General features: G+C 35.6%; 2 protein-coding genes across 3 annotated transcripts; one reads left to right on the top strand and one right to left on the bottom strand.

Moving 5' to 3' along the window:
* The first annotated feature begins 7,558 nt into the window (after positions 1-7,558).
* On the top strand, positions 7,559-8,925 carry LOC121726130 (protein tilB). Its single transcript, XM_042113367.1, has one exon. It carries the CDS (start codon positions 7,630-7,632, stop codon positions 8,911-8,913), a length of 1,284 nt encoding a protein of 427 aa, XP_041969301.1. The 5' UTR covers positions 7,559-7,629; the 3' UTR covers positions 8,914-8,925.
* A 285-nt stretch (positions 8,926-9,210) lies between these two features.
* LOC121726113 (annulin-like) lies at positions 9,211-21,978 on the bottom strand. 2 transcript variants are annotated; one of them, XM_042113350.1, is made up of 12 exons: positions 21,645-21,978; positions 15,827-16,051; positions 15,469-15,747; positions 14,759-14,910; positions 14,054-14,294; positions 13,721-13,881; positions 13,007-13,192; positions 11,244-11,354; positions 10,770-10,949; positions 10,363-10,563; positions 9,863-10,105; positions 9,211-9,701 (listed from the first exon to the last, which is right to left on the bottom strand). In XM_042113350.1, exons 1-12 carry the CDS (start codon positions 21,766-21,768, stop codon positions 9,510-9,512), a joined length of 2,295 nt encoding a protein of 764 aa, XP_041969284.1. In that variant the 5' UTR covers positions 21,769-21,978; the 3' UTR covers positions 9,211-9,509. The 2 variants fall into 2 exon arrangements, with proteins under 2 accessions (XP_041969284.1, XP_041969290.1); XM_042113356.1 differs by lacking the exon at positions 21,645-21,978 and adding an exon at positions 17,114-17,327 and having other exon boundaries at positions 9,212-9,701.
* Between the last annotated feature and the right edge of the window lie 152 nt (positions 21,979-22,130).

The following is a 22,130-nucleotide window of genomic DNA, read 5'->3' as shown; positions in this document are numbered from 1 at the left end:
AGCGGACCCCCGCGAGCCACCTCCCCGCCGCGCGTCCCACAACGGTGACAATACGACAATTGGGACATTCAACTTTAATGTTGTTTGGAACTGTCGAATGGACAAACAATTCGCTTTATATCGTGCCACAATGCTCTCCGCTTGTCTTCCAAATGCACCATTTCCGCACGCAGCGGTCCGGTCCTTGATAATATTATTGTGTTTCAAAAATCAAAATGCATGTGACATTTCTGAATATACTATGGGAGCGAGGTACGCACGGATCGAGTCGGTCGTAAGAATACTGTGTTCACACTTTAGCACAGAATATAATATTATATTAGTTACTTTAGTTGCTTGCACCAATCCATTCACATTCGCAAATCGCAATACTTCAAAAAGTTTTCATAGTACGGTATAGACCTATTCGTAATTTTAGTTAAAATCAAAGATTTATATCACCGCTCTCTTTTTGTCAACCTATCTTCTTTAATATTCCGGTTCCGTCTTGTAATCCGTATAAATCAAACACGTAAGGGAACATAATGGCGCCCGCCCCATCTATTAGCCGCACTCTATCTTCCCCCGTCTTTGTCCGCTAATCCGCTGGGGAAGTGACTAAATATCTTGTGCAAATAAACATTCGGCTTATTGTCAGGGGAGTAGCCGTTGCGGATCGGCTTATGCGGCGTGCGGTGTATCACTGCGCCTAATTATGAGAGAGATTTATGGCATCGACCGGAACTAACTTGTACATTATCATTTTAATATTTTGTTTAAGCTAATTTGGCTTTAAATTAAAGTTAATATTAATTTAGTACACTGTACGTTGCATACGAATATCTCTAATCCTTGATTAGAAATTCTGTTTTAGGTCAGAAGTTCTTAACATGGCCAATTCTTGAAATACATTTCACCGCGACTCAGAATTAAATATGACATGAACAGAATTTTAAAAAATCGGTCAAGTGCGAGTCGAACTCGCGCACGAAGGGTTCCGTACCGATATAGAGCAAAAATTGTGTTTTTTGTATGGGCGGCCCTTCAATTTTAATTTTATTTTAATATTATTATTAAATATTATAGTGCACATATAAAAAAAGAATGTGTGAAAAATTCAAGTGCCTACCTATATATCTATATCAATAATGGCAAGCCATTATTGATATAGAGCGAAAAAGGCCGAAAAAATCACGTTTGTTGTATGGGGGCCACTCTTAAATATTAATTTTATTTTGTTTTCAGTGTTTGTTATTATAGCGGCAACAGATATACACAATCTGTGAAAATTTCTGAAGTCTAACTATAGCGGTTCTTGAGATAGAGCCTGGAGACAGACAGACGGACAGACAACGAAGTCTTAGTAATAGGGTCCTGTTTTTACCCTTTGGGTACGGAACCTTAAAAACATTAATAAGTATTATGTGCTTTAATGAAAAACGTTGAATATTTACTCGCATGATGAAGTTAGCGAAACACAGGCAATGCAAATCGCGTGATCACTAGCTACCTACTCAAGTAAATAAACCCTAACGGCTTAATTAATAAACATAGACAAGCGTAAACTACGATTAAATTAATACTTAAGTTACAATTATTCCTAGCTGATAAAGTCATAATTACCAATGTGCTTATAAGCTAACATACAAAGCTGCAACTTTCATGTAAATGTAAAAAATACTTATTATAAGTAAGTACAAGCATTAAAACAGAAACTGTTCGTAATAATTTATTAAAAGTTAAGCAATCGTAAACTTTAAAAAAAATCTAATGATTTCTGTGATGTGATAAACTGAAAATATTGTTCATGCAATGCTATGAGTCATAACTAGCATTTTGAGTGAGTGTCACAGCCTATGACTCTCATTCGTCTCTCACAATATTCCCAGAGATAACGTTGCATATTTAGAAGACACAGAAAAGATATTATAACAGCAAAGATTCTAAGGCTCTCTTAATATGTAAAGTCATCACATTCCCAACAAACAAATGCAGTTAGTGAGGTCGTTTGGATCAATTTACATGAGCGAACAATACCAAGCAGGCATTGTCCGCGGCTCCGCCCAGACAGACCCGCGCTTACCGTCCTCAATGTAAATAGATCATACATCAGATACTCAACAACTGGTTATTTATGAGCCCTAAATGATATTTATGACAAACAAACGTATATTTTAAGCATAAACGGATTTTGTCCGGGTTCTATCTATATTATACTAGCTATTTGACCGAGCTTCGCTCGGTATTCGATAAAACACGAATAAAATTACATTTTCTAACATGATTCCTAGCTAGATCGATTTATCGCCCCCGAAACCCCCTATATACTATTTCATGAAAATCGTTGTAGATTCCGATTCCGAGATTCCAGTTATATATATATATATATATATATATATATATATATATATATATATATATATATATAAGAATTGCTCGTTTAAAGATATAATATAAGATACTATAAAGCTATTTTTGTGAGTAGCTTCATTTTGATAAGACAAACAACAATTTTATCTGCGAAAAATCTCGAATTTTTTAAATAAAATTAACTAACAAGTAGAACAATAATTTTAGGACCATCAAATCAAAGTATGAAATCCTTTTTACCTATCTCTGTTACGTATACCACTTTCGAGATTTTTCGCAAAACAAGCGCGTATTAATTGTTCATCTTATCAGAATGAAGCTAGGAACTAACAAAAAATTAGCTTAATAGTAATAAAAAAAAATTTGTTCTAGGGAACCCGGACCATTGCTTCTTCGTTTTAGAATACTTTTTCTGTTTTAGCTTCACGTTATTATTTTATAGACATGTGCCATAATGAAATTGAACTTCTGAAATAATATAAATCAAGGAGGATATTTATATTTCAAGAGTTTAATTCGGATACTTTTTTGAAAATTCTGGCGGCTGATAAAAACTTTTGTTCGTAGCAATAAAATCTTGACAGTAAGCTAACTTACGAGTTACGCTTTAACAACTTTAAGCTGTAACACATGCGGTATTTACATAAAATAAAGTCAGCCCGAATCTGGTCTGGTGACATCAGATGAGTGTGCACTGTGCACATAGAGGGCGATGCTTATGCATGAGGCGACGGCTGCTCCTAGCGAGCTTCTCCCCCGCATTTGAATAAATACAATTATCTTGTTTGTTTTAGCTTCGGTCACGCCCCGTCAGACGGCCTTCCGGTGACACATTCCTTTTTCATTCCACGATCGCCCTATAAGTTATACCGTGTATAGCTTTACATAAAGGTGGATCGTGCTCGTGCGATCTATATCAACAGGTTTTTCTATACCTAGATGAAATAAAAGGTTCGCAATATTTTTTACTTGTAATAATTAGTAATTACTACTATTACAAGATAAATAAAATTCATTTCTTTTAATCTTAGCAACGTATGTTGTTTTAATGGCAAACATTTTAACGATTATACAGAAAACAGCAGATAAATGTGATGCCAAATGATGGCATCATCTCGTGAATCCGAGTTTTTGTTGAGGACTAAATTCAATATTGTTTGGTCGAATTTGCATTCAAGATTTTGGTATGCAACAGCGGTGGCTTTGAAGTCGGGAATCGACTGCGGCATCCTGCACTGTTATTATCTCAACACCATCGTACTCTAACCTAACTCATTTCTTTTTAACTGCGCCTCCGTCTCTGTCGCTCGTTCTCCGGCAGAGAGGGACTGCAGGTCATTTATACTGAGCTCGGATCGAAGGCGTTCCCTTGACGATTTATCATTTAGCGTAGCCTACAGACATTATTTGAAACGCATTAAAATCGCGGCTCTGTAAAATTTGTCGGCAACTAAATTAGTACTTCTCCCGGAGCGCATTATTTATCGCTAAAACCGCATCCGGCTTGTGGCCTGTGATATTTTGGTTCAATACTCATTGATGTCGAACATTGAATCCTTTGATACAACAAATTTTCTGCGACAACGTTTTATTTGGTAAATACTACTTTTTAGACAAGAATTAGCTTCTTCCTGTTAGAATCTTTTCTAAAATGTCTAGTCGTTGGTAAGTAATTATTTGCAGGTAAGGCTTCTACGGTAACATAGGTATGTTTTATTATTTCTTCTTAACAAGATAATAGATATACATAGCTTAAAAAATCTGGATCAAATTACCACAACTTAAATGGTTCATAACCGTGAAGTAAATTCACGACGAGGCGTAATACATCAGTTTTATGTGACGTGTGACTTAAATTGTCGTCGTAATTGGCTCGTACCGCCGTTTTGGTCTCCGGTCAGCGCACGTAGGTACCCACCGTATCGGCTGTCGTGCAATCATCGATTCGATTCGCCGTCCTATGTATTAGGGGAGGTTCATTCTCACGTAAATAATTATCGGCAAGTCACAAATTACAAGGCACCGCGGCTGCCGATATGTGGCCGTCACGTAACACGCACGTGACCACCGCCGCTCATCTTCAATTTATTCCTTAAGTTAATTTGTTACCTAAGTTAAAAGCGCAGGCTGATATTGCTGGCATTGCATCGATCGTTATAGCGGGACATAGAGAACTCTCCTGAATAAGGGAGGTAAAGACTAGACTCTACTCTAAAGTCGTCTAACAAACTCATCATTCCTTCCACTGGTTCTTTATTTTTACTCGGTGGGTGCTATAGACTTGCACGTTGATATTTAAGGTGTTTTACATTTCGAAACAAATCGGCATACATTATGATTGACGTGGGTAATAGCCGCATCCATCACATATATTTAGCATTACGAATACATCCTTTATACTTAAAGTAAATTTCGCGCATAAATCATTTCTCATTATCGAGATAATTTAGCGCGAATGAAAAATAAACGGCGGGAAGAAACAGATTTATTTTGTGGAAAAAAAGACGTCGGCGAGTGATGACGGTTGTTTTGACTGGTAGTGACGGTTCGCGTGTGGAACACCAGACTGACCGCGTGGGACTTGATGACCCTGTCTCAACAGGCAGGTAAGGAATTAATATCGGTAGGTATCGTGTCTGGGACTAAATATGTAATTAATTTCTTTTATTTTCGGAATAGGTTCCTACTTAGCGGATTAAATTACGAAGATCCCGGAATACCTATACGGTTTCTGAATTAGAAAATAGAGATGGATTACAAATTAGACTAGCTATATACTTAGTTGTCTGTGGAAACGAAGAAGTGATATATAGCTGGTAATAATAATAATTAATAGGCTCTCGCAAAGAAGAACTTTCAAATACTTACTTCTTTAAAGGTGCTCACCGGGAGCATTCACGTGTAATGTATTATGTAACATTATATATTCGTTTTTGAGCATTACATTACCAAAATACCTCCGTGAATGACGAGCATTCGCGTGTAATGTAACATTCGACTTTTAGCATTACACTATATACATCATTACAAGGTGCGCATTGTAAATTGTAATGCTCGGCTCTCCTCCCTCACTCATGTAATGCTCGACTCTGTAACGCTACATTACAAGCGAATGCTCCCGGTGATCCCACCTATTATGTAGGTAAATTGTAATTAGTATAGCATTAATAAAGAAGTAAAAAAGGTAGAGTTTAATAGAATTTGATAGTAATATTAATCTTTATGCTTAATGATTTGAGGTTCTCTAAAAGGTTTTATACTTTGTTTAGCGAAGAACATTTCATTGTATCTCTTGAAAGCGTTATTCTTTTATTTTTCCGAAATTACTCAGCAGATATAGCTCTACCTTTATGTTTATACCTCTACAGTAATTTATGCTTATGTAGTAGTTCTTATTTTATCTCCTTCAATTCCAGCTATTTAGGACCTTTTATTATTTATAATAAATTATAATATTAGTATAACTACCTAAACGTACGTAGCAGAGTTTATAACAAATTGATAAAAATGAAATGGCCCTAAAAGCTTTCCAGAGCATTTGAAACAATTTAAAACTACATCTGTATCGCCATCTATCGGAGACTATCAACACTAAAGACAACGATAAGATTGATAAGAAGGCCATACTCGTTTTATAGTTTATTAAATTAGCTTTTAAATGTTAATATTGATGTTACACTATAAATTATACCTGTAAAAATACACATCACAACTGAGTGTTTGTTTGAACAACAAAACATCTAAATAATTGCTTTCAATTTCAAAACAATTGGGAGACGTCGAATCTAAATTCTACCGAGTAAGTTCGGCCGTTCTGGTTAAAGGCAGTTTATTGATACCTTATTATGTTGTATTAGATATTAATTTAGCTCAACCTGACTTTAGAGTAGAACAGATCGCGGGGCGGCGAGACGTCCCGCTGAGTCAGGCCCCTAAAAACACACAGACCGCGGGGCGCCGCACTTTACCCGCGCTTTTTACTAATAACACCGTCTTTCCCTGTCATGCCTTATTTCATTCGAACGTCTCTCGTTTTTTCACGTCCTCGTTTTTTATCTCGACCACGAACAATAACAATAAAACGACTCTCTGATGATAGTAATCCTTCATCTTCATTGTCTTTTGGCAGTTTCGTGGAATAAAATATGTCGAGCTCCCGCGACTCGATATCCGAACGCCTTATTATAAATGGCGTCGCTTAAAATATTTTAATACCCTCTACATCACGGCGATATTAATTCGGTACGCTCGAGTTGAGCGGGCCGGGTGCCACTGCTGGAATGTTAAATGACGAATTACCGACCACCGAGATTGTGAGATACACGTTTCAGATCTTATTGACTCTATTATCTGTGTGTGTAAATCTACAGTTTAAACGCCTCCGTGGTCTAGTGGTATACAGCGCGGCTCTTGACTCGAGGGTCGTGGGTTGGATTCCCGCGTTGGAAACATGTTATTTCCAAGTTTGGGTAGGACAATGCAGGCTGATCACCTGATTGTCTGACAAGTAAGATGATCCATGCGTCGGATGGGCATATAAAAAAGTCGGTCCTGCGCCTGATCTCTCACCGGTCGTGTCGGTCTTCCGTCCCACTGGGTTATGAGAATAAAGGAATAGAGAGTGCTTTTGTGTACTTGGGCACTATAAAATTACTCCTGCGTAGCTGGCCTGGTTTCAATGAAACCGGCCACCGTCACCGAAACCGGTGTGGGAGCTATTATTATTATTAGTAAATGCAGCAGCGTCGATAAATTATCGATAGAATCGAATAGACTTTATGTTATTCATGAGATAGTGCTGGAAGGATTTTACTGTTATTGACACTGAAATCACCAGAGCATAATTTAATACACTTTATTGTAAAGTGTTTATTAAAGTATTTAAAAATACCTATAACCTAGTAAATAACAGCTATAAAACTTCCCAGCTCTTACTAGTAAACAGTGTCATTAAAACAATAATATATAATTTATCTACCTTACCTATAAAGTACAAATTAATAGATATATGTAATTGTTGAAATAATATTCAATAAACAACGTTTTCTAGGCACTCATTAATAAACTTTTTGTTAAAAATAGGTGTATCGAATGATCGAATGAAAGTTGCATTTTTTATCTATGAAGTTTGTAACTTGTATCCAAAGCTTGTATCCGTGCGTTTGTCAATATCGCCTTGGTAACCGTAAACAAAGCGAAAGTTTGTAAAGTGAGTTGCGACTTGGAAGCGAGTTAACATAATATTTTGTGTGATTGTAGTTTCTCATCTAAAACCACAAAATGGTTAAGATCAGTGTGGAGATGGTACGTAAAAAAGCGGAACATCACGACTGCTTATTAGCACCATTAGAAGAGATAGCACTGCATCAAGAGAATATTGAAAAGATAGAGTACATTCAAGATTGGTGCCCCAAACTTAAAATATTACTCATGCAAAGTAATCTAATTTCTAAAATAGAAAACCTGAACAAATTAAAAAATCTCACGTACTTGAATTTGGCGCTCAATAACATTGAAGTTATAGAAAATTTGGAGAGGTGTGAATCTTTGAATAAGTTAGATCTCACGTTAAACTTTATTGGGGAAATAATAAGTGTGGAATCGCTAGCTCAGAACTACAATTTGCAAAGTCTATATCTAACAGGCAACCCTTGCACTGATTATGATAATTATCGTTGTTTTGTTATTGGCACCCTTCCTCAATTATCTTCACTCGATGGAAAAGATATAAAAATATCTGAAAGAATTACGTGCCTCCAGAACCTTCCAATGATAAGGTCAGATGTACTATTCGAGCAAGAGAATTATAAATACCAACGCCAGTCACAAAAAACGCGACTAAAGAAAAATATACAAAGTAAGTGGGAAAATGAGTACAAGGATATGGACCCCGATGAAAGAAACAAAAAATTTTGGGCAGAAAAGTGTGAACATGCTCCAGAAGTGAGACAAGAAATTGAACGCATGCGACAGCTAAAGATTAAATCCGAACAAAAAGAGGAAGAAAAGGAACCTAAAAGACAGTACAAATTATTTAATGACGACGGAAGGCCATTCAATATTAATCAGCCGAAGATAGATTTTCTTTTTAGTGATGCGGAGCCAGATAAATTCATTTTAGACTTATATTTATATAGATACATGGATACGAGTTTAATCGATGTTGATGTGCAACCCAACTACGTGAGGGTCCTGATTAAAGGGAAGATATTTCAACTGCATCTGCCTGAAGACGTAAACGTGTCAAATTCAACTGCTACGAGATCTCAAACTACCGGACACTTGGTTATAACGATGCAAAAGTCTAACTTCGTATTAGAAAAAGCACCAAATAAATCACAATCTGAACCTGAATCAAGAAGCATTAATTCTATAAAATCTTGTGAAAGTCAATCTAATTCAAAACGTGAATTTCTGGAGATAGGGCCTCCAGTTAATGTTCTTGATTTTACTAAAATGACTAATTCTAACATGACAAAGTATAGCAAGCCCAAATTGAATATTAAACCTAAGCCACCGTCAGATGGTTTTGTTGATAATCCAGAGGTACCAGATCTTATATGAGCAAATATTAAGGTGTGTATTTGAAGTAAGGAATGAATGTCTGAGTATGTAATAGGATTTTTTAATGTTATAAACAAAAGTATTAACACGTCATGATATTATTATGTAATTAATTAGATGGCTACTACAATATTTACAGTTCTAGTTAAAGCTGATTATATAAAATGTGGACAGTTTATAAAACTATTACTAGTGATTAAATACACAATTATTTCTGCCATTAGATTAAACAACATTTAAAATAAATAAACATAAAACTAAGAACATTATTATGTTTTTCATCTATTACGTAACATTATTAAAAGAACATCATTTTGTTTCCTAATGTAATAACTTATTTCATGTTACAACTAAAGTCACATAGTACAAACACTGTGTAGTGCATTCAGCATACTACATTACATATACCTTAAATAAATAGGTTATAATAATATTACTTTTACATCATGATGTGACAAGTAATTCAAACAATAGTATCGATAAGTAGGAATTTAAAAATATTTTGGAAACATATTTCGCACACTCTGAATACCATTCAAGTGCCAACTTTCACACTTATGATAAACACGATAATTAATACAAATATTACACTCATTCTAAATCTGTCGAGTTTCGTTGGCGTCAATCAAGGGAATTCCATTTGTTTCTGCAGAAGTCACAATGAAGGATAGGAAACCATCAACGTCGTGTATCTCTTTGGATGTGAACTTGGCTGAGATCTGGTGACGTCCACCCCAAGGGGGAGTCAGCTTGAACTCTGCAGTGGCTATAGCACCAGGAGCTACGTTCTGGAATTACAATAAAAGTATGAGATTAATTTGATTGTTAGAATTAAGTTTCAAATATAAATTCAGTTATTTAAATGTAAATTTTAATCTGTGATAAATACGTTTATGGAAGCTACATTGGGTATTACATGATTTTAAATTAAGTTCATATAGGTAGTTACCTCTTTTAGCTCAATTTTCAACTGTTCATCTAAACCAGCCCCTTGGATATAGAACTTTCCATTTCTCAGCGGGATTGGCAGTGGATTCTCAACTTTCACAGTCACTGTTAACTCTTGCCTGGCTACCGGCTTGCCTTCGTATGTAATCTTGATGTCTGGATTGCGTACTCTAAAGTCATCCTGGGCGAAGTAGTCGAAATTCCTATCAACGATAGTAGCTATACACGCAATGTTGAATGAAGCCTGTAAAACAAGAATTATAAATTTACTATATTTTGCTATAGCAATGCGTGACACAGGAGTTGCAGTGGTGGGAATGTGTGGTGGGCCTTTTGCCCGTTAAAAAAAAAATTATATCAATGCACCAAAAAGGAAACGATACCAGCATAGTATGATCTAACACTTAAATTTGATTATTGCGCCTATGATTTTTTCAGAGCAAATTATCAAAACGGCGATGGCTAGAATATAATGAAATTAGTTATAAATAATAAACATACCTGATCAACTAATTTCTTGTAATAGTCATCAAAGGTTACTAGAAGCGATATGTTATCTTTCCCTTCAGGTTGTATAACCTTGTCGAATTCTTCCCTTTTCACGCCATCGCCAGTAACACCGGTGTATGTCACTGTGTCAACTCTTATTACACCTTTTACGTTATGTGAGTTAATAGTTGAACGATTTTTGATATGTAATACCTGAAATAAGTAAATTTTAACAACTTTATTCTATATTGCACTATAAACCTTGCCTATCAATTTATTTATGAAAATTTTTGAGGATTAAATATGTAGAGCAACTGCTAATTTATTAATAATGATATGGTCAACAGCTTTTTTAAGAAAAAAGTGAATGCTATATTTTAATCATCGAAAGTATCCACTTAAATTTTATGGATACTCACCACATTAAAGTCTTGTCCTATCTTGATATCATCTCTCAACTCGAAGTCGAATACAATATCATTAAATACATCATTGAGATAGTATCTTGCGAATATACTCTCAGATTTTCTGAGCGCTTTTTCCATTGTGTCACGTTCTTCTCGACTTCGTTCGGGATATTTGTATAGATGTGTTATATCCTGAAAAATATTTGAATATCGATATCGCTTAGTTCTATTATTATTATATAAATTAGGTAATGTTTTGTGATGAATTGTAAAAAAGTATTTATTTTATTTATTGCGCCTATAATTTTTGTTTTAGCAAAATCAATGATATCAAAGCTTAGGCGTCGAATTAAAAGTTTTCAATACATAACTTAAGAACTTGCTTTTAATTACATGAATTATTATTATTCTCGTATATTAAATTCTTAGTACCGTGCGGCTATATAATACTTATTACTTTATCCAATTTTTATCTTGTACACTTACCTCTCGCTCCATTTTCCCTATAGCCTTAGTTGAAATGTTCTGACCTATTGATGTCGTATCACGTGCCAGTAGCTTCAGCGGCTGTATTTCTCCAGAATATTTCCATAACACCTGAAATAACAAAGCGGAGGGGTTTTAAATTCCAAAACAAAGCCTTTGTTTATTAGGTAAGTACTAGCGGCCCGCCCCGGCTTCGCACGGGTGGACATTGATTTTTAAATATTTTTTTTTCAATCTTTATTTCTTAGTCACTTTTATTAAATTTGGTAAATACTAACTAAGCTTTAGCTGGTAAGTAATTTGGCCTGGTTTGTACCGGCGCAACGTTACTATTGCATATTTTTAACAGACTTCCAAAAAAGAGGAGGTTATATGTTCGGCTGTGGATATTTTTTATTTAGATTAAAAAGTAGGATAATAATTGTAATAGTCAGACATACGATATCGCGGACTTTTACGTTGATATTAATGTCCTCTATAACTTATAAGACTCTAGTACATCACTTTGAGTCTATAATTTATAAAGCTTACAATATATGGAATATTTAGGTAGTTTTTTTACACAATTAACATTAACGTTAATGCGGTTCCCTTTTTTCTCTCATTAAATAATTATAGGCTATAGCCTATGTTCAGCAGAAAAAGTGTAGATTTAAAAATATGCATTAATTATACTTCCATCGGCATCGTGGGTATCGCAGACACAATAGATCTTCAATAATTGTTATGCTGGCAGCCGGCTGCCGCTATTGGAGATTTATAGTTATAGAAATTAATTATAATAGCAATCAAAAATAATAGTCATTCAAAACGTAATGAATTAGCACTATAATATTATCCCATCAATGAAGCGGCACCCGGCTGTCGCACTATTATATTATATTATAAATCTATTGTGTCTGCGATTCCCATGATCAAGGTAATAATAATTAATATTTACGTGGTCTCTCCGGGCGAGCAAACCCGCGCGGCGCGCCTTGACGACGACGCCCAATTCGCAACGTGCAGCAGAAATCGTAATATTTTAATTTCGCCATAACATTAAAACCAAACGTCCAATTTTAATCATTCAAGACCAAATATTATCTACATTAACTGTACTTAGTAATGAAATAATTTATTTTGATAAGAATTAATGCCATGAGTAAAATAAAGGCATTTAAATGTAGTCCAAAAACATTTAATAAAAAAATTGTTGTTGTGCCTCACTCAACATAGATAGGTATAGTGTGTTGCGGACTTTCTTGTAGATATTTAAAAGATCTACAATTACTTAGAACATTTTATGGTTCTATCTTTTATAGTTTAGGCAGCGTACGCGAAAAAAGTAACATTTCTAGTTGATTTTTTACACCTTGCGTCCGAAAATCCCAAATATCTTACGGAACCCTATTTTTTCCAAAATAAAATTTTGCCTATGTTCAGCAGAATTAATGTAGGATTCCAATAGTAAAAGAATCTTTCAAATCGGTCCAGTAGTTTCGGAGCCTATTCAAGACAAACAAACAATCAAATCTTTCCTCTTTATAATAGTAGTGTAGATATCAGAAGGAATAATTCCGCGCCTTTACACAAAACTAGAATATCAAGTTTTTCTATGACGCAAGTGTTAATTTTAAGTATGTTTGGATGTTTATTTTGCAATACAGTAACATAGTTCGTGTCGTAAACATAGTATTAAGATTCAAGACGTATTTTGCTTGATTTACTACACTAGGTATTCTAATGATCAATAATTTCATAAATATTTTTGTTTTTCGTACCTTGTCTGCGTTAACCTGTGCGAAGACATATCCGGTATCATACGGTCTCTGTAGTTCACCGTCCCGAACAGCACGTAATGAAGCTGGTCCACACCGGAACACATCCTCTGAGGTTTCCTGTGGAGTGGAGTCGATGGCCTGCCACCCACTGTACTCTGAGCCAAGGTCAGGTCGATCGAGCCAGACCTGAAATGATGCACATCATTGGACCTGTAATCGGCAGTTTTTTCTTAAAGTATCAAGCTTCTTCCCAATGCTACAGTCCAGCTATAGGTACCTGCCGATGTTTCCTATGAAAATGAAAGACGGTGCGATTGAGGTCTTGCAAATGCACTTTGATAGGTAATTCATAATATTATGTTAAAATATTTTAGCTCCAAGTGATTAAGATTTAGTTAAAATTCATTTAATTTAATACTGTAGACAAAATGTTCTATTCAATGTCCGTCACTACCTTTGATTACTTACTTAATATACTGGTCTGCCTTAACATTTGCACTATCGTTGCTAAATGTTAACTTTTTAAAATTGTGGATACTAAAGTTTCGCCTTATTTATAAAAGCGCTGTAGCCTCAAACGAAATTAATTTTGTAGCGAGTATTTGTCTTCCTACGTTAAATATTCATGGAATACGCTTTATAGTAGTTACTAAATATGTCAACACCTTCACAGATTAAATCATTAATTATTAGAATTTATTTAAAACTACTGACCTCATTCCAGACGTGATAGTTCCACACTGAATCTCTGGTGAACTCTTCTAGTGTGTTCCCGTTTTCGTCTTTTATGATGTCTATCGTCAGGCTGCCTTGGCTGTCGTGTGCTGCATCGTAACCGGTGATCGGCCTGCAGGGTATACCGAGGGCTCTGCAAACTAGAAACAAGATTATCAGTTATATCACTCTAGCAAATATATTATCTCGTAAGAAAAAATATTTCGATAGAACGCATTTGCATACTTTTCGCATAAAGACGAAAGAATTATCTCACTAAGCCTACAATTTACTGCAATTGTGGAATGAAGATCCAATTAAAAAACAGCTTACCTGTCGTAAGAACACCTGCGTACACCCAGCATTGCGCGTATTTCACGGGCTTTTTCTTTTCGTAATACTTTTGCAGTATAGCCAGGGAGCCCACCCACTTGAGAGGGTGCGAGCCGCCGCTGTAGTCGCTGAGCTCCTTGCCCCAGTTGCCGAACAGCACTCCGTTGTCGTCCTGCACGTTCACCGCCGCGGACAGGGCCCGCGCTATCCTAATGGGGTCAGCTCTCGCTCGACCTTTGACCTGAAAACATCATTTCTTTTAATTATGCGCTAAGATTGGATCCACTGTGGAACGCATTTACGGCCGTTCCCAATATTTGATCTATCTCTGGTTTTGCCCTACTAGAGATAGGAATAGCTCATAATTGACATAAAATATATGTCTCTAATGTCTAATCTGAGCTATTCCTATCTCTAGTAGGGCAAAACCAGAGATAGATCAAATATTGGGAACGGCCGTTAGAGTGTAAGATACAATGTCTTTCAGCACCGCATTCAATAAATATTTTATTGCCAAAATATTTTTAAGTAACTCTTTGTTTTATTAAAGTTAGTATTCAGCCTTTAGAGTATAACATATTTCATTCATTTTAGGTTGTGGTCACAGCTACGAGTACTCAGTAGTCAGTGGGCACAAATTTAGAAGTCGGGAATTAGAATCTTAGTCGTTTCGTACGAGCTTGAAGAATTACGACCTACTCTTACCTTTCCAATTTCTTTGACTAAATATAGAGCGCACTCCAGTATGTCCTTTTCGTACTGCGCGTAGTTCCAAGGAGTGGGTTTGATTCTATTGTACACTCCTCTGAACATAAGGCCAGCATCTTCTTGAACATATTCTTCTCTGTGACTGTGACCTGAAGAGTAAGTGAAACGAGTGTAATGACAACTTATTTATTTTTTAGCCCGGCCGCACATTGTCCTAAATTTCTGATCAGAAACAGTTGAACGTCCGCGCTGTCTCTTACATTTCGTACTGAGCCGAGTGAGCTCGAACTCGCCGGAAGGATATTTCGGAAAGTGTGCGGGGTGGCGGTCCGGCGAAATTCAACTGTTTCTGATCATAATTCGGACAATGTGCGGCCGGGCATAAGGCTTTTTTCCATCAACCAAAGTAGTGATAGAAGAATGCGGATATGTCATCACTGATTCGTCATAAAAGAATAACTAATGTGATATTTCTTATTAACCGGTAGTAGTAGCTAAGTTACAATAATTGGTTATAAATTGATATTGGCACGACAATAACTATTACATGCCAAGTCAATTCTTTTAACGTTTTTTAAAGTTTAACGGCTTAACAGGTTTGTCATCGGGATAGATTTCGATTCTGATGACTCGTCAACTGCATGTACCTCTATTATATTTAGTTGAGTAAGCTTAATTTTATAAAAAAATTGTCAGCAGCTACTTACCAGGCATATAAACGCTGTCATTCAAACACCAAGGATTAAAAAGGACATAAATTGGCAGGGGATGTGTATAGCTGAGTGAACTCCCCCCGGACATCTTGGTGTCGATGTCCATGCGCCAAGCAGCCACGATGCAGTCCGCGGCAGGAGTCACGGCCACCATCAGATGGGAGTCCATCTGGCCCTCGTAAACCGCATTCCACGCTCCGAGTGTTTCGGAACCCTTCTCTAAAAGGGGGACCGCCGCAGACGTTTCATCGGACGGCCCACGCTTCTCCACATCTGGTACAATAAACATTTAAGTATTTTAACCCAGCTAAAAATAGGCTATGATGCAAAGTGAGCGAAACAAATTTCGAACCTGCAACGTAGAATATGAACGAAACGGCATCTCTTCTGGTGTCGAATGGCCTGTTCAGCAAGATATCCAATTTGAAGGATTGGCCTCTTCTGATCACGAGACACTTGTCGGCCTCTCTCGTCATGAGATGGAATTTGTTGGTGTGATGGTTCTCGCCGTTGGTGTCGACGCAGAAGTCGACGCCTTGAACTGCCAACACACCTTGTCTCGTGCCGTCGACGACATCTGCATGAACAAACAGAATCGTCCTTAACACCTTAAACGCTTTTGATTATATTCTCCTACACTATTTGAATAATGCAATCCACCTACATACATACAAGCGCTCTATGCGAATTGCAAATGTACTGGTAATAAACTTCAAATTGGAAGTGCGGAATGATGATTCATGGTTCTTTGCAAGTATTAAATACAATAAATTCTAATTGTAATTGATTATCATTTATTATCAAATCAAAATTCATCTGTTTACAAAAATTTAAGAGCAAAGCAAAAATCGAAAACATCAAAACAAAAAAAACATCAAAAGATCCAATACATCAAAAGATTTTCATAAGCTTTCGTTAAAACTTTTATAGATAAGCAATAGGGTAGCAGAAAGCGATTGCACAAAGGCAAAAGCCTTGCTAAATAAAATATCTCCAATGGTCGAAATACCCGCGTACTCCTAGACTGCTAATTGGTTGTTCAATTCTTACGAGTCGCGCATTTATTAAATCAATAAAACCAAATACGTGAACTGCCTTTATTAGCATAGCTGACCTTTTAATGTTGTACTGATTAATATCTATGATTATTTCCGTAAAATCGACTAATTGAGCTCTTTTGTTTGTTTATACTTACAGATAATAGCAGACGTAGGTCTGGGACCTACGTCTACCTACTTCAAAGCAGATATCAACATTTGTCACCATTCACCAACCTACTTCGATTATAATTTTCGTAATTCAAGTTATTTTCAAATATTTTAACCATCGCGAAAATCGCTAATTAGGTCTAATATGTACTGTACTTATATGCTGTCATACTACGCCTAATAAAATGTTTCTCTTTTGAATTACTCACTATATTTGCTACAATAATTTCAGAGAATTATTTGCACCCATTATATCTGGGAGAGCCCAAAAATTGGCGAGAAGCCAATTCAATTAGCCACCAGTATCAGATAGCTCTTCATAGACAGGAAACTTTCGTCAACAAAATAATGTATACTGTTTGCTAATAATATATTACTAAACTACATTTTATTCGATGCTAGATCCAAAACCGAAATTACAATAAACCTACCCGGTTGGAAGGGAATTATAATATACTTCTGCCGCCTCCCAAAGTAGTGTTGCCATAAATTTTTGATGTACTCCATTGTTGATCCAATTTTCGGTCACAGTAATCACATAGTCTTCAGTTGACTAACGATTCTATCGTACTCCTTCACAAGACTCTAATTGCTCGAGCTGACGTGCCGATGCTCAAGAATGCCGTCATACACTGCCGGCTCCCGCTGGCCAGCCTCCTCTAATACTCCGAGATGATGTCATGATGTAAATACAATGCCGCAAAACTGTTTAGATCTTTGACAGTTCCTAGATATGCTTATTCATTTCCACAGACTTTTTACACGCATTGAATCATCGTTATCGTCAATCGTGTCCACTGGACCAACGTATTACATCACAACCTGATTGTGTATGAGAAGCTTTTTGATAACCGTTAGTTTAATCAATTGTATTCGATGACTATAAAAGGTATTGAATTGAGGAAAAACCCAATTTACCTAAGTTAATTTTGGCATTTCTAGGGTACAACAGTATACAGTAAGTAATTGGCTATTTATTCATAAATATGTTTATCGTCGTGAGTATGAACGAGGTCCGTACAATCGCGTCAATAAATTACCAGGATCACGAGATGACTGTATCCTGACCCCTGGTATCGCGGCCCCCGGGTCAACCGTCACACCCATTTTAATTGCAATCAAATTATGCCCAACGTTACAGATTGGAACAATCATTCCTTGAGTATTTGCTTCGATGTTAGGTTGGTACATCATCTTTAAATGTCGCGCTCACTTGTATCTTTGTAATGTTATTTACAGTGTACGAAGTTACTTCATAAGACATAATCAGTAGCTAACCCTTCTATTTTAGCACAAGAATGTACTGAAATGCCAAGATTATAGCTATTACGAACATTACAAGGGACCAATTAAAAACTTCCATTGGTTATTTTCAACTAAATTTACAAATTGTAAAACTCGATGAAATTTCGGGAATTTTGAAATCCTCTACAGTGTAGAGGATAGAGTGTAGAGTCTACACTCTACAGGACTTCGTCTAATAAATGCTGCTGTATCCTTACAGTTATCATTACATAACATACATCACAGACACGTCTGCAACGAAATGTTAATGAAATTATATCCATTTGCAGTCAAGTCTGTGGGTGAGGAAACCCAAGTACGGTAAAGCACACATCCTCAATCTCCGCTGATTAGTTTTCCCACGCGTGCGTAGGATCAACAGAGTTAACTGAGACAGCTATCTAAGTTATTATCTTAATTTTTAACATTTTATAGTTCTCTTTTTAAAATCTAGTAGGAAAAAACTTTGCTTGAAAATAGCAATATCTGATGTCAAATTAGTCAATAATTCTGAATATTAATGGACTATCTACTTAAATATAAGGCATAACAAAAACAATATCATACGATATACTACGAGTAATAATGTTGTCACTTGTCGTCAAACCTACGTCTCATTTGTATTCCACGCGCTCGCCTTGTAAGCTAACGATATCTAAATCTAGATAGGTAATTATTAAATGATATTTAATGACTTAAGCCATAAAATTTGATGTCCGCTAATGGTTCCGAATCCCATTTAAAGGATTTTAAAATGTTTATAAGATTGTTTGTGTGTATTAAGTTTTGTTATTTATTTAATGAAGGTTTTATTTTTGATAACTTAGCAATACTAAAATGTTTCACCTCACTATAATATTGTTATCATTTGCCTCAAAAATTAAATATTATACAAAGTACTTACACCTGATGTTGGTGTAAAATGTAAATTATAACTGCATGTTCTAAGTCCTAATTAATAATTAAAGATTAACTAATTATTATACAACTCAATGAGATAGTCTGTAGTGAACATCTTTAAGAATGACCAACTCATCTTTATAAGGTAAAAACCGCAAAGGGCAAAAAGTTGTCAGAAAGTTACGTCAAGTTAAAGACTAGGTCAAGGCCTTCTGTGTCATGTAGCTTTTGAGTATTCGATTGACGCTAATATTTGACTCATGGCGAGTAAACAATCTATAGTATTTCCAAGAAAAAACATGTTTTGGTGACAATTTTAGTATACCTAATCAGAATAACGAGACTGGACCCAGAAGTTTTGTGCCTAGATTCAGTGTTTGGACTCAAACGTCTTCTAAGTTAATCCTTTGTCTAAAAAACTGCTCTTTCCTAAATCAAAGTAACTCTAGAGTAATTTAAAAAAATCGGTGAACGTGCACTGCACAAGAAGAACGGTGCATTTATCTAAATTCTTAACCATCATTTCTTTAAGTAACATTCTTATACAATGATAGAGGTGGCAGCTACTACGTAGGCTGCGTGCAGTGGATCACCTTGAACGGCCGCGGCGTGTAGCCATGCTTTTTGTTGGTATTTGTTTGTACACATAGGACATGTCATTCGTCTAATAACTCTACATTACATTCTACAGGTGTACACATAGAATGAAGTGCTTCTCCTTGTTTCGGAGGTCCGAAAATAAGCACTTTGCATCAGGATTTTAAAAGCACTGTCAAAAATCATTTTTTTTTTATTACCACTTGAATCTTAATTGAGTGTATATTTAACCTTAAATAATTTTTAAAATAAATAAATCCATTAATGTTACGAATTCTGCAGAAATTACTTCTGCAGAAAAATCCTTTCCATCCACCTAATTAATTGTTAAAATAAAAAAATTCAAGCGCCCTGTTATAAAGCTCTACATTTCTCACTTCACGCGGAGTAAGTTCATAACTAAGTAGTTAACGCACTTCTAATAATAACTTACAATAAAGCTCTGTTTATAAAACGCACACAGTTTTAGTGCTGCTATTTGCAAACTTTCAATGTTATTTTATTACCATGGACACGTTTCTTGTATAAAAGTTAGTTCGCTAATTCCAATGACAGATATAATATTATAACTTCCGTGTTGTCTCACTTCACTGCGATTCTCTACGACGAGATATTATATTTATATTAGTTATCCGTATCTGATTGCTTAATAATACTGTTATCTATTAGTATCATCATTCATCTGCAGTATTCGTAGTCTAGACGGGCAACTCTTCTATGTAAACAACTAATGACCTATAAGGATGTATAATTAGCGAATCAGCAAAATTGTTTAACAATTCGAATTTTATTTTGTTATAAATAGATTTTTCTGTGTAATAGCCGTAAGTGACATATAATTCGCTGAAATCAATCCTAACATTAGGTATATTTATCTTACCATTGCGTTAAACAATAAAACAAACTATACGATACTACTAAAGAAAACCTTTGTGATATTTTGGGTGATTTCACGAGAAGCTAATAAATTTGATCTTGATTTTTATTTGCTTTCCGTTCCATTTTGTGAAGTGGACATCAAACCGCACGCATTAATCTCATTCTTCGGAGTACTCTATTTTTATTTCATGGAAAATCCATTGTGTTTATGTAATATCCATTATCCACACTCCACCGACAAACCGTACTTAATATTAATATACACTCTATCTGAAAAATTCGCATTGTTGACAGAACAACTAGGCATGTTCTGCGATGTGTAAAACCTAAAAATTCGTTTTACAACTAAGTAACTGTTATAAAAACATTTTAGATCCTTGTGTAAAATATTTATCAGTTATCACGGTCTATCAACAGTAGTATTTGTAGCTGGAGGATAATCTTCAAGTTTTAAATCTCTTTAGAATTAAGTTTTCCTTAATCATTTCGAAAACGTTATACATCGTCATTCGTCATTCATGTGAGAAGTTTTTGCCTTCTACATTATTTTATACGCTTTATTTACTAATGCTTAGTTGCTACTTGCTTCATATAGTGTACACAGGTGCTGAGTACTTACGTAGTTCATTGTTATGAAATATCATTTTACATTAATGAAAAAATATTTTTATATCTAAGGCAAACGAATTATCAACTAACCACAATTACTACTAATTTTAGACTTTAAGGTGGCCATACACGGGACAAATATCGTAACGATATATCTCCTCGATGTTAATATCAAACGACAAATTGTACGTGTGTAGCAATATCGCAAACGATTTTACGTTCAAAAGATCGATTCGTCAAAATTCTTGACGATCGATCGAAACGACAAATTGTCCCGTGTATAGGCTAAGGAGCAAAAAGTTGCGGATCGCGATCGATGATGACAAATTTTCTCGCACAATCCTCCTCAACATTTCTCACGTTCGATTCCCTTAATTATGTACAGTCGAAGAAAAACTAAATTTACTATTTTTATACGTCATACGGTCTAGGCAATACGTTCAAATGTAGAATTCAACCGCTGTGGACTTGGGTGTATTATTATAAATAATAATTAGAATTTTGAACCGTAGTGTCATTATAAAATTTATTGGTGCTGCCTACACTAGATCTGTATCTGAATAATTCTAAACCTGTTATAATAAAGATGCTTATTCACTTAATTTATTTCACTGTACTTTTCAAACTAAGTAAACGCATGCATGCAAGTTTATTTCAAGTCAGTCATTAAAAGCTACATTGTAAACAACGTACCATTCGAAGTGTCTAATCTGGGGGGTCGAGGTAAGTCTTTGAGGTCATAAGATTCACTCTTCCTGAACGGACAACAGCATCTCGATGGATGATAAGTGGCCAGCTTGCTCTTAACAGCTCCCATTTTCGAGATAATCACTTAATCACCAATTATCGATTTAAGATTAGATCACCTCTTGAAACACTTGAACTAACTGAAATCAGTCTATGTAAACAATGGTTTAAATTTGATCCATCACTAATCGCTAGCCCAAGATTATCGGCAATATTATTTTCCAATAACTGAACACGGTAAACGCGTGCGCACACTGGTTCGATTGTGGTCCATCTGCGAAGCTGCGGTGCATGGTTACGCCACCTTATGCGAACTCTTATCAGTGCTGTGAAAAATCGGGATGTCCCATTACTTGAATTTCAATATGAATTAATTAATATTAGAACTGAATCATGTCACCGTTAGTCATGAACTCATGTAGATGACTACTG

The sequence above is a fragment of the Aricia agestis genome, chromosome 1 (genome assembly GCF_905147365.1).
Source record: "Aricia agestis chromosome 1, ilAriAges1.1, whole genome shotgun sequence".
Taxonomy (NCBI): Eukaryota; Metazoa; Arthropoda; class Insecta; order Lepidoptera; family Lycaenidae; genus Aricia; species Aricia agestis.
Note: the sequence above shows the minus strand (reverse complement) of the source record. Positions and strands in the feature narration are given on the sequence as shown.